The following is a 13,050-nucleotide window of genomic DNA, read 5'->3' on the forward strand; positions in this document are numbered from 1 at the left end:
ATTGGTATTAATGTCATGTTATTTCACACAGAATAGAAAGCCTGTTGTGCTGTCATGTACGAACTTGTCTGGTCTTTAACAATGATGGGCCCAGCAGTGGAAGATGGTCTGCTTGGTCCAACTTCATTGTGAGCCCTTACGCGGAACTCAAACTCTCCACCCTCAGTAAGATCTTCAGCATTGAAGGTAAGGTCCTCAACTTCACGACGGTTGATACGTCTCCACGAATCCTCTCCATCGTCAGCATCGTCCCACGACAGCCTTTCAATACTGTAGTGGGTAACAGGGGCTCCACCATCATTCCTTGGTGGCTTCCAAGTCAGTGTGACAGTGCGCTTATGAACATCTCTAATTTTGACTCTCGTTGGAGGATCAGGAGGATCTGGGGGGAAGAGAGAGGACAAATAAATATTTGCCTCATTCCTTTTTGTGTAGATAATGGCACAATCAATCAGTCAAGTATTTTACTTACGAATTGGATCCCTGGCTTTGGTACTCTCCTCGGTTTCGTAGGGTGGTCCAAATCCAAGGCTATTCTCAGCACGAATTCTGAATATATAGTCCTGTCCATTACTGAGGTCTGTGACAAGCATAGACAGGCTGGCACATGCTGGGTTAACCTTGGTCCAGGCTTTACCCTCAACAGTTTTCCTTTCAATGAAGTAGCTCTTGATTCTATCTCCACCATCATTTGCTGGTGGTTTCCAAGACAGTCTACATGTACCACGGGTGACATCACTGATTTTCAGGTCTCTGATGATGCCTGGCAGATCTGAAAAAATAAAATAAAATAGCAAAGCTATATTGTCAAACATCTGATCAGAAAATAGTAAAAATATGAAATTATGTGTTGTAGATATATTGTACTTACCAAGTACAGCAACTCGGACCTTCACATTCTTATGCCCAGCTGCATTTTCAGCAGAGATGATGAAACGTCCTGTGTGTGCCTGTCTACTCTCGGGGATTGTGATGACTGATGTTGTCTGAGTGTCTTGTACCTGTGAATATTGGTAAATTATGTTTGTATAAAATGTCACAAGTTGATGCTGCAGTGTGGACTGTATGTAGCAGCCAATAACGTAATACCGGCCAACAGCGTAATAATTTTAATGTAATAAAGTTATTATTACATTTTAGTTTACTACAACTTATATTGGCTGCGTTTCCCAGATTCGTTCTCCTAAGAGTGCTCCTAATAAGAAGTTCTAAGCACTTCTTAACGAATCTGGGAAACCCGGCCATTATGTGTACTACTACGGCGAACCACAGCCGTGGCGATATTGGCCAACAACACCACTCCCACTCGTGCGATAATGCTTAAATAACTTTTAACAATATTGGCAAAACGTTATTACGTTCTTGGTTCAGAACTGTTATTGGCAAGTTATTACATTATTGACTTTATAGCATGATCATTATTAATTGTTAATTAATCAGTGATTACATTATTGGTTGCTAAAAGGTGGCTAAACCAAGTCTGTTTACCTCTACATCCACAGGAAGAGTATGAACTTCATTCTTCTTCTCAGTCTCTGCAGCACCTTCAAAGTTCCAAGAGAACTTAGGCATAGGGCGTCCAGTGATGGTGACTGGAATTTTGATGGGTGCACCAGCATGGATGGACACAAGCTCTTGCACGTCAACATCCACAAATATAGCAGGCTCCACTGGATAACCAAAAAAATCATAATTAGTTGGACACACACAAAAAAAATGTCAATAATGTCTCGCTCTCACTTCTCAAAAGTCTTACCAAGGACATCCTGAACCATGGTATCGGCACTTCTTGCACTTGGTTCCGATTCTCCTGCAGCATTCACTGCAATGACTCTGAACCGGCACTTCCTGTTCTCTCTGAGATCAGGAACTGTGAATGTTGTGCCTGGAATCAGTTTTTCTGGCTTATTTGCTCTCTTCCATTCCAGGTCACCCTCCTCCTGGTACTCAACAATGTATCCTTTGATGGGACTTCCACCATCCTTTTCTGGTGGGTTCCATGTAAGTGTAACACTGTTCTTTGTTTTGTCTGCAATCTCTGGACTTGATGGTGCACTAGGTGTGTCTGTAAGATAAGAAAGAGTTTGTATTCAGTTACAAGACTGAGAATACTGTATGCTTGTTAATCAGCTATGTAAACATCACATCATCAAACCCATATCAAACCTCATAATATCAAATAGCTGATCAAATTAAATACTGTATTGTACATACACTCACACATCACATTTAATTCCCATTCATGGTGTTAAAGCCAACCACATTGCATTATGTACATTGATTATCTTTTATTTAGCTTTTATATTGCTTGTTTATTCTTATCTGTATAATATGCCTGCATATAACATTCACATAATCTTGTCTGCAGATAAAACCAGCATGTAAGAAAACAACTTTGTGGCTGAACATTCTACTTACTTTTGGCATCCACGGCGCATCGGGCCTCAGATGCCTCACTTGGGGGTCCAACTCCAGCGGCATTGACAGCCATTATTCGGAACTGATACTCTGAACCTTCAATAAGACGAAGAACTTTGTACTCTAGTCCCTTAACAGCAGGCTTTGTGACTGGAGCTCTGTTTACGCGGCCCCAGTACACTGCTCCTCTCTCTCTTTTCTCCAGCCAGTAGCCCTGAATCATAGATCCACCATTGTCCTTGGGTGGCTCCCAAGTGACAAGCATGGAACTGCTGGTGCATTCCAGAATTTTTGGATTCCTGGGAGGTCCAGGAAGACCAAATGGATCCTTAAGTTCAACCTTCTCAGATTCACAACCATCGCTGATTCCAAACTTGTTCTCAGCCAAAATTCTGAACTGGTAGGTACCATAGGGATTCAACTTATGGACCTTGAAGAGAAAAGAATTGCGTTATAAAAACTTTTTACAAGTTTACAATAACTTGACATGACATAAAATAAGTCTGGCAAAAACTAACCGCATATCGCCTGTCAACAACAACGCATGACAGCTGCTCAAAGTCAGACTTCTTCTTGCTGGCATCTCGCCTTTCAACGATGTAGTTCATTATATCACTTCCACCGTTGTCATCTGGAGCACCCCAGGTGAGGTAGCAGGATGATGATTCGATATCAGAGATCACAACATCTCTTGGTGGTGAAGGGCGATCTGTAAAAAAAAATGACAAAATGACAATGATTAGGAATTTAAGTTTTTTACAAAGACTTGTATAATTTTACTGACAAACTTTACTGAAAAGTCATACCCAAAATTTCCACTTTGACTTTAGGTTCAGCTTTGCCATAGATGTTTTTAGCTGTAAGTACATATGCGCCAGTATCTTGTCTGACAGTCACAGGGATACTGATCTTGGTGTGAATTGTTGTTCTGTTAATCTCCTCAGTTTCAAGTGTCATTGTCTCAGGAGGCTTGTCAATCACGACTCCATCCTTGGACCACTCAAAGGTTGGTAGTGGCAGACCTACTATCTCAGCTGGAATGTCAATGGCTTCACCGACCTTGACAATGATAGAGTCTCTCTTGAAGTGCTTCAGCCATGTAACGCTTGGGGGAACTAGAGGAAACAAGATAAAATTAGCATTAGTTTAATATATCTTCCATCATTTCATTTGATAAATAGCTTAATAATTAATTTCTAGGTGATAAACATACTTTCATCATCCTGGATGCGAGCAGACATGGGTTTTGATGGCTCGCCATCTCCAACCTCATTGATAGCCTTGACACGGAACTGATAAGACATGTTCTCGGACAGGTTCTCCACGGTCAGAGTACAGTCCTTGCAGATCGTACGATTGGCAGGGTCGAACTCATCTGAGTCCTGTCTCATCTTCTCAACTTTGTAGCCAATAATGGGACTGCCTCCATCTCTGCGAGGAGGCAGCCAGGAAAGGGTGATGCAGGTCTTGCCTCTATCAGTGTAATGCAGCTTCTCTGGGGCAGAGGGCACGCCTAGAACAACAAACAATTATGGTTATCTCTCTCTTTTCATAATTTCATGATAAGTGTCAAGCATCTCTGAAACGTTTGACAATGACTATCGCTTCTTACCCAATGGATCGGCAGCAAGAACAGGGCCCAACTCAACTGGTGCTCCAAGGCCATATTTGTTTCTGGCCACAACACGGAACTTGTACTCATCTCCCGAAAGAAGGCCAACAATGTCACATTTGCAAGCAGCAGTCTCCAAGGGCTGTCTGTAGATATGCATTTTAGCATCCTTTCTCTCCACGACATAGCCCATAATGTCACTTCCACCATTGTCAAGTGGATCTGACCAAGTCATAGATATAATCCTTTTGTTCACTTGAGTAGTCTTAAGATCAACCACAGGTCCAGGAACATCTGGTTTATCAAAGAAAGTAGGAAGCAAAAAAATGTAATAAGACAAAACATGTAATACAGTGTAATGTCATGAGACATATTCCATTTGTTGGTGCACATGTAAGTGTTCAGATTAACAAACATGTCTGTTCAATTTCAGGCCATAGCCTATATAATATTTTATAATTTTACATAGAACATCATACATTTATTTCTGTACAGACTTATGCAATTAGTGTTTACTATTCTCGACACTATCATCGTCCATCATGATGTTTTAGACTACTGTACACATCTAATGCCAATTAAGGGGTCATCGCCTAACCCTATAATATTATAACCACAATCAAATAGAGAAAAAAAAAACATACCCATAACGTCCACTTTACAAGATGCAGACTTGGTTCCACTAGTGTTCTTTCCAGTGATCTGGTAAGTGCCAAAGTCTGTTCTCACAGCATGCTTGATGAAAAGAGTGCTGTTCTTTCCAATAGTTTCAATAACAACACGCTCTTTGTCGGGTTCAGCATCATCCTTGGTCCATGAAACCTCAGGCTGTGGTCTACCAGCAACAAAGGCAGGCAACTTCAGACTCTCACCAGCCTTGATGATAACTCCATTTCTCACAGCGACATCTAACTCTACCACTGGAGCCTCTGTAACATTCAAACACATTTAAGAGGTTAGTCTGAGTGGGGGGGAAATGCACATTAAAGGAACATCAAAAATGTTCACCAATGAATGAATCTATTCTGATGCATAAATACTTTTGGTTACCTTCAGGCTCTTTCACTTGAACCTGTTCAGTCACTCCAGGTGGGCCATGGCCTGCATCATTGACGGCGAAGACACGAATGATAATATCAGAGCCTTCTGTCAGTCCTGTTAGCGTGTACTTGCACTCCTTGCACCTGAACTCTGTGCAACGAACCCAGTCCTTCTCGCCAACCAGACAGCGCTCAATGTGGTAACCAAGGATGTCTCCACCACCATTATACAGTGGAGGCTTCCAGGCGATGTTAACAGTCGTGTTGGTGGTGTCAACAATTCTCGGAACAGGTGGGCCAGGAGGCACTGAAAATTAAGTTTGCATTTAAAAGTGTGTACATAATGCTTATTATTTAATTACTATTATTGTATAATATAACAACAAGAATGTCTGAAAACTTACAAATTGCATCCGTTGCCATCTGAGGATCAGTCTGAGGACTGAACTCGCCAGGGCCAGCAAGATTCTCTGCACAGACTCTGAAAATGTATGTCAGGCCTTCCATGAGTCCCTCTGCCTTGATTGAGAGTGAACTGAGGAGGTTGCGGTTCACTCTGGTCCAGTATTTGCCATTAATCTCACGCCTCTCAACCCAGTAGCCAAGAATTGGGCTGCCGTTGTCTTTGGGTTCATGCCATGAGAGAGCCACACTGTTTGAAGTAACTTCCCCAATTCTTGGCATGTTTGGTGCATCAGGTGGATCTGCATAACAAAGCCACCATTAAGATAATGCATCATTCAATTTAAACAAATATACTACATATTTTCCTCAAAAATACACCTGAATAAAAAAACGGCTTCTTACCAAACTGGTTCTTGGCAATGAGTGGCTCAGAAATGTATGAAGGTCCACATCCGAACTTGTTCTCTGCAGTAACACGGAAAATGTATTCCTTTCCTTCAATGAGCTTGGTTACAGGGCAGCTGCAGACCTTCACTGTTGAACTCACGGTGACCCAGCCGATCTCCTCATTCTTGTTGTCTTTCTTCTCAAGAATGTAATTCAGGATTTCACTGCCACCATCATCCAGAGGTGGCTCCCAGTTGCATATAACTGAGGTGTTTCTGATCTCCTCAAATTCAAAGTTGATTGGCCTGCCAGGCTTATCTGGAGGTTACAGAAAAAAACAAGTTAGATTTCGGTATAATCTTGAAAAACATCCATGAGAAATGCTTTGTTCTGGATGTGCTTTCAAAATGGTGTTACCTTGGACGTTGATTTCACAAGATGCTCTAGCAACACCATGGGGGTTTTCCACCACGATGGTGAACTTGCCATGGTCCTTACGAATGGAGTCACGCACCATTAAGGCTGTCTCGCCTCTTTTGCTCTGGTCAAAGGACAAACGGTCGACTAGAGGAGGATGGAACTCCTCTGGCTCAGGCTCCACCTCCTTTGTCTTCTTCTTCCTCTTGAAGACAGGAATCTCTATCGTCTTCTTCTTGGCTTCTTGCTTGACATTTTCATCATTCCTCAGCCATGTAACAGTTGGGTATGGCGAGCCAGAGATGAAGGCATCCACCCTGATCTCGTCACCTTTCCTGAGAGCCAGCCCATCCTGGACACGGGCATGCAGGGTGACTTTAGGTGGATCTGAAAAGGGACAATGTCACAGACTTTACGTTAACTGACTTACAACACTAAAAATCACTAACAAAATAATCAGAGGGAAATGTCTCATTCTTTAAGACCGTAACATATCTTACCAACAGGATCAGCTGCCTTGGTCAGAGGTGTGCTGCGAGATGGCTCACTGACACCAGCAGCATTCTCAGCACGGACACGGAACTGATATTCCTGGCCCTCAGTGAGGCCTTTGACGGTGTATGTGAAACCTGGCTCCAAAGAGTCAACACAAGGTGCAAACCTATCGCCATCTTTCTCAATCATCTCCAACAGGTACCCCTTGATTTGCAAGCCACCATCATACTCTGGTGCCTTCCAAGTAACTGTGATAGACTGAGAGGTAGGGTTGATGGCCTGGACATCAATGGGTGGGTCTGGACGCTCTGCAAAATGTAAGAATATCCTTGTAAACATAACAAATACATTGTTATCATTATGAGTCAATAGAAGTTGACTTTTGGTCATCTAAATCTCACGCTAAACTGGACTTACGCTTCTGATCCTGAGTGATAACTGGGTTGCGGAGTACAATATACTCTCCAGCGCCAACCTTGTTGACAGCCTTGACACGGAAGAAATATTCTAGATTCAAGTAAAGATCCTTGACTTTGAATTCAACAACATTGTCGCCAAACATCACAGGCAGGAAAGTCTTCTTTGAAGCCTCTCTTCTTTCAAGGACGTAGGATGTGATGGGGGTGCCACCATCATTCTCTGGAGGTTCCCATGTGATCTTGCAGGAGTTCTTGGTGACTTCACAGGCATCAATGCTCTTACACTGTCCAGGAAGGCCTGTGCATTTACATAAATAACATTGTGATTTGTGGATTTACATATATTTTGATGCACTACAAGCATTGCATTTCAAAAGACAAAATCTTTAGACACAGACTTACCAATGACTTTAACAGTGACTGTGCCTGTGACAGAGCCAAGTGAGTTTTCCAGAGTGACTGTGTACACTCCAGCATCAGCGTGCACAACTTTGGGCATCTCCAAGCGCACAGTCTTCAGCTCACAGGACAGGGTGATCCTGTCATCAGTCTTCAGCTCAGTCTCTCCCTTCTTCCAAACCATGTTTGGTTTTGGGATGGCGTTGTATGGAAGCTTCAGATGCAATTTCTCTCCCTCAACAATTACAATCTCTTGGGTCTCAACGTCAATCGTTGGAGATGCTTCAGGAGAAAAGAACAGAAAATGTACAGTCTAATACATAACACATATGCTTGCTTCAATCTAAATAGTTTACTTTTTATTGACCACTTACAATCAGGATCCTTGGCAAAGACCTTGTCTGAAATCTCAGAGGGATCGCTGACACCAATAGCATTGATAGCACGAACTCTGAGCACATATTGCTTTTCTGGAACAATGCCCTCTTCTGCCTTGAATTTCAGCTCCTTGACTGGACGAGAGTTGATTCTCATCCACTTCTCAGTGTCAGCCTCAGAGATTTCAACATGATAACCAGTGACTGGGCTTCCTCCGTTCTTCTCTGGTGCCTTCCATGTGATATTAATATGCTCTCTGCTTGCATCCTCAATCTTGACCTCAATTGGAGGTGATGGTGGACCTAAAATGAAACAATGCATTAGTAAGATGTTATGTGTCTTTCAAAGTCATCAAATGATTATTGAACAATTGCAGTTGAATTTACAGTGCAGCACTGAGAAACATACTTGTTGCGTCCTCAATAGTCAGAACCTCAGTTGGTTCACTTGCATCACCAACACCAGCCTCATTCTCAGCACGAACTTGGAACTGGACCTCGGTTCCCTCGTCAACATCAGTCACCCTGTACTTGCATTCGGGTTCCGCCGTCTTTCCAGACTTCATCCAGCGTGTTCCCAGTTTTTCTTTCTTCTCAATGACATACCTAAAAATGCAAAAACAAAAAAGTTACATTTGATATCTCTCAAAGGCAAAGATACCTTGAAGAAGTTGAAAAGTAAAACAGGTGTAGACTGAAATATATGCTTCTGTAGAGAATTTAAATACTTTGTAATTGGTCTCCCGCCATCACTATTGGGAGGCTCCCACTTCAGGTCAACATGTCTCTTTGTCACTTGAACCACAGTCAAGGCATAAGGAGGTCCAGGAGTAGCTGAAAAAAAGAATGAATACTTCTTACAAGGATGTTCACATTTTAGCTACTGTAAGCAGGACTACACATCTCAATAAATACTGTCATCAATGAGAAAGATGATTGACTTACTAAATGTATCCTTGGCCAGTACAGAGTCCTCCAGCTCACAGAAGTCACTCTGGCCAATGGCATTCTCAGCTGCCACACGGAATACATACAGTGAGCCTTCGTTCAGAGGTGTGACTGTATACTTGCAATCCTTTACAGTGGTGTCAACAGTCTGCCAGGCCTTGCGCCTGACATCTCTCTTCTCCACAACATAGTTGGTGATTGGAGAGCCACCATCTGACTTTGGTTCAGTCCACTTCAGGTCAGCATCAAGCTTAGTGATGTTAGTCACTTGAATCCAGCGAGGAGGTGATGGAGCAACTAAATCATATTTAAACACAATAATCATTCCTTTCTTCAAAGCAATTTACTTACCAATGCAGAATAATAAATAATGGTCTCTCAAGTTGATAAGAGTTCACTTACAGAGTCTCTCCTTGCAGACAACTGGATCGCTCGGCTCACTGGGTTCACTCTCACCAGCAACGTTAACAGCCTTTACTCTGAAAGAGTACTCCTGCTTTTCCATGAGTCCTTTCAAGCAGTGTTCAGTCGTAGGCACATCTTCGGCAGCACGAACCCATTCTTCGGTTCCACTCTTGAGGAACTCAATGGTATAGGACTCAATCTTAGCACCGCCATCATGCTCAGGCCTTGTCCACTGAAGAGATGCCAAGGTCTTGGCAATGTCTTTGATGACAGGCTTGCCAGGAGCCCATGGAGGGTCTAGGGAGAGAGAGGTGATGGAGGCACAATGATTTATAATATACATGTTTAATGTTGCACCACAGAAACTTTGAGTCTTTGCATTGGTCTGTTTCAAAAGAGAATATACCAATTGGATCCTTAATCAGGACTGGGTCAGTCTCTGTGCTTGGTTTTCCTGGTCCGGCAAGATTCTCAGCCAGGACACGGAATTTGTACTTCTTCTTAGTTGGCAGTCCTTTCACTCTGAAATTTGAATCAGGCCCTTTTTACTCATAAAGCATAATTGGTGGCATAATGTTGAGTGGCAAAAGAGTCAAGTAAGGATTCTACATTTTCTCACAAAGCTCTTACCTAAATGTTGAGTCCTTGATGGGAAGCTTGTTACATCTGATCCATTTGTCATTCTCTGGATCAAACTTCTCAATCCAATATCCAGTGATGGGGCTACCACCATCCTCATCAGGCTCAAACCATGTCAGAGTCACAGCATCCCTTGCAATATCAGAGGGTGTAACTCTAGTGGGAGCACCAGGAGGATCTGAACAAAAGAGCAAAATGCAAAGTCATATAACTCAAAATTGTACAGTGTGAAAGCTCACCATGAAATCAACACTTCAGAATATGATAGTTTACCGAATGCATATTTGGCCACTATAGGCACATGTTCTGCAGGAGGACCGATGCCATACTGGTTCTCAGCAGACACTCTGAAGACATACTCCTTCAAGGCCACCAGCTTCTGGGCATTGAAAGTGGTTGCTTTGATAGTGGCAGAGAGTTTCTTCCACTCCTCCTTGTCAATGAGTTTCATCTCCACAATGTAGTTGGTGACAGCAGAGCCACCGTCATCCCTGGGTGGATTCCAGGCCAGGGAGCAGGAGTGGTTGGTGATGTCAGAAATATCAAAGGCAGCGGGTGGGCCAGGTTTGTCTGTGAAAGGTTGAACACATATCAACAACATATTCAAATTGAATCACTTTATTAATTCATGGTACAAAAAGAAACTAATAAAACGATTATGAGAAAGCAATAAACAAAACACGCACCAAGAATGTTGACATCAACTGTCGCAGTTGCACGGCCACAGGAGTTCACAGCCTCAATAATGTAGGTAGCAGTGTCACTTCTGGTTGTCTTAGTAATGCCCAGTATGGAATGACCTGGTTTGGTGTCAATTGTGATCCTCTCCTCAGGTTTAAGGACAAGGTCAGCCTTGGTCCATTTAACCCGTGGTTCAGGCTTGCCAAGCACATCAGCTGGGAGTTCAATCTTTGATCCTGCCTTGGCAGTCAGTCCGGCAAGAAGTTTGACATCCAGCAGAATCTCTGGAGGTTCTGTTAAGTCAAACAGAGAAGTCAGTGACCTTGGTGACTCTTCACACCACACAATGGAAACTGTGACAAACTAGAATTCAGGATCATGAAAATTAAGTGGAGAAAACAATACCTTTAGGATCAATAGCCTGGATTTCATCTGTAGCACGGCAAGGCCTGCTGGCTCCCAGTCTGTTCACCGCCCTTACACGGTAAGCATACCACTGTCCCTCAGTGAGGCCAGTTACTTGGTATCTGAGGAGAAGTACAAAGCAAAATCATTATATACCACGCAATTTATTTTAATCCTTGTACCAATTCGGAAAACAAAAATGGCCTATAAATGTAGAGTAGAGATACATGGCATGCGACTGATAGAATAATAGAAATAGTAAAGAATAATAATAATAAAAAACCAAACAGTATTCAGACATTATATGGTGTTATTTTTCCACTTACTTCAGCTCAGGTACGGGGTCTCCACAAGCTTCCCACTTGTCAGTTCCACGCTGGCATTTATCCACAATGTAGCCCTTGATGTTTGCGCCACCGTCATATCTAGGAGGTTCCCATTGAAGGAAGATGCCCTTAGAACTCCTGTCCCGCCATTTAAGGTTCTCCGGTGGATCAGGAACAGCTGTAATTCAAACACATGCATAGATCATACTCGTCTTCCAAAATCCACAATTTTTAAAAACATGTCACTATGAGAAATTGATTGGAAAGAATGGACATACTTGCTGGTGAGGAGACATTGACAGGCTCATCAATGTATGCTGGTTCACCAGGGCCACATTTGTTGCAAGCGGTAACACTGAACAAATACTCTTTGCCCTCAATGACATCAGTGACAGTGTATTCCAGGTCCTGCACTCCAGAAATGATCTACACAAAGAAATCAAACTTTTAGACTTATGCAAAGTCAGACACCAAAGGCATTACCAATAGCAGTGTTTTTTGTTCTGCAAAAAACACGGCTACAGTTGAAAAAGCAGGGAAACTAACCTTGACCCAGGTCTTTCTGGACGTTTCACGCTTCTCAATCTGGTAGCCAATGACAGGGCTGCCACCATCATGCTCTGGAGCCTCCCATGAGAGGTGCACATGGTGTCTGGTGACCTCAGGAACCTTGAAGTCCCTGGGTGCACTTGGAGCGGCTGCAAAGATAAGGGAAGGGACCATGAAAAACACATACTGTATACAATACAACATATTGTTAAAATGCTATGAAATTTTGCCTGTGTGAAAATAATTTGTTTAGTTTATGAGACAAATAACGCACCAATGACATTGACGTCAATCTCTCCAGAGATAGAGGTGACATCATTCTCCAGGGTCAGAGTGTATGTTCCTTTGTCTGGACGGACACTTGGGGTTATGACCAGTTCTGTGTAGGTCTGCTTAGTTGTCATGGTCACACGTTCATCTTGAGGACTCAGCTCCTTATCACCAAAGCACCATTTTGCTTTGGGTGTGGGGTATCCATTGATGGGGACCCGGATTATAAGAGCATGAGGAACCATAACCTCTAGGCCATCTCTGAATCCACTGAGGTCCATTGTTGGAGCAGCTGAAAAACCAGATTAAAGAAATGTGTTACTGCACATTCCAATGCCAAATACCTAGTGCACATGTGATGTTTCACAAAAGGTACAAGACTCACAATGTGGGTCGTCTGCCAAGAGGGGTCCCAGTGTGTCGGCTGGGTCAGAAACTCCAGCAGCATTCTCTGCAGTTACTCTGTACAGATACTTCTGTCCAGCCTTCAGTCCAGATACCTACACAGACAGCAGATAAGATAAAAACGTTTATTTTCATCACATAACATCTGAACACACATAAAACCATCAAATCACTAAACAATCGGCTACATACGTACCTTGTAGCAAAGGTCTGGGCAGAGCCTAGCATTGCATCTCAGCCATTTGTCTGAACCCTCCTCACACTTCTCAATGATGTAGCCTGTGATCATACTGCCTCCATTGTTCATGGGAGTCTCCCAGTCAAGCTGCACAGAGTTCTTGGTTTGATGTGAGTGGTTGAAGTTCAGTGGTGGACTTGGCTTCTCTGTAATGACATACGGTATATCTTTATCATATAAAGTATATCAAGAAATACTGTAATAGACAGGAATGA

General features: G+C 42.8%; 1 protein-coding gene across 1 annotated transcript in view; it reads right to left on the bottom strand.

Moving 5' to 3' along the window:
- Nucleotides 1-13,050, bottom strand: part of LOC134078306 (titin-like) — a 143,195-nt gene that overhangs the window by 62,255 nt on the left and 67,890 nt on the right. The window contains 34 exon segments of the mRNA XM_062534132.1: nt 65-382; nt 473-772; nt 872-1,001; nt 1,489-1,670; nt 1,757-2,065; nt 2,419-2,848; nt 2,937-3,127; nt 3,225-3,533; nt 3,632-3,931; nt 4,031-4,324; nt 4,675-4,959; nt 5,081-5,377; nt 5,475-5,774; nt 5,878-6,180; nt 6,280-6,666; nt 6,780-7,082; nt 7,192-7,491; nt 7,596-7,874; nt 7,967-8,272; nt 8,379-8,575; nt 8,698-8,803; nt 8,915-9,214; nt 9,320-9,619; nt 9,729-9,844; nt 9,953-10,139; nt 10,235-10,531; nt 10,648-10,935; nt 11,048-11,169; nt 11,374-11,551; nt 11,652-11,799; nt 11,920-12,071; nt 12,197-12,484; nt 12,578-12,692; nt 12,794-12,981. Of these exon segments, the coding sequence (XP_062390116.1) occupies nt 65-382; nt 473-772; nt 872-1,001; nt 1,489-1,670; nt 1,757-2,065; nt 2,419-2,848; nt 2,937-3,127; nt 3,225-3,533; nt 3,632-3,931; nt 4,031-4,324; nt 4,675-4,959; nt 5,081-5,377; nt 5,475-5,774; nt 5,878-6,180; nt 6,280-6,666; nt 6,780-7,082; nt 7,192-7,491; nt 7,596-7,874; nt 7,967-8,272; nt 8,379-8,575; nt 8,698-8,803; nt 8,915-9,214; nt 9,320-9,619; nt 9,729-9,844; nt 9,953-10,139; nt 10,235-10,531; nt 10,648-10,935; nt 11,048-11,169; nt 11,374-11,551; nt 11,652-11,799; nt 11,920-12,071; nt 12,197-12,484; nt 12,578-12,692; nt 12,794-12,981 (8,505 nt within the window).

Source organism: Sardina pilchardus, chromosome 4 (genome assembly GCF_963854185.1).
Source record: "Sardina pilchardus chromosome 4, fSarPil1.1, whole genome shotgun sequence".
NCBI classification, from domain to species: domain Eukaryota; kingdom Metazoa; phylum Chordata; class Actinopteri; order Clupeiformes; family Clupeidae; genus Sardina; species Sardina pilchardus.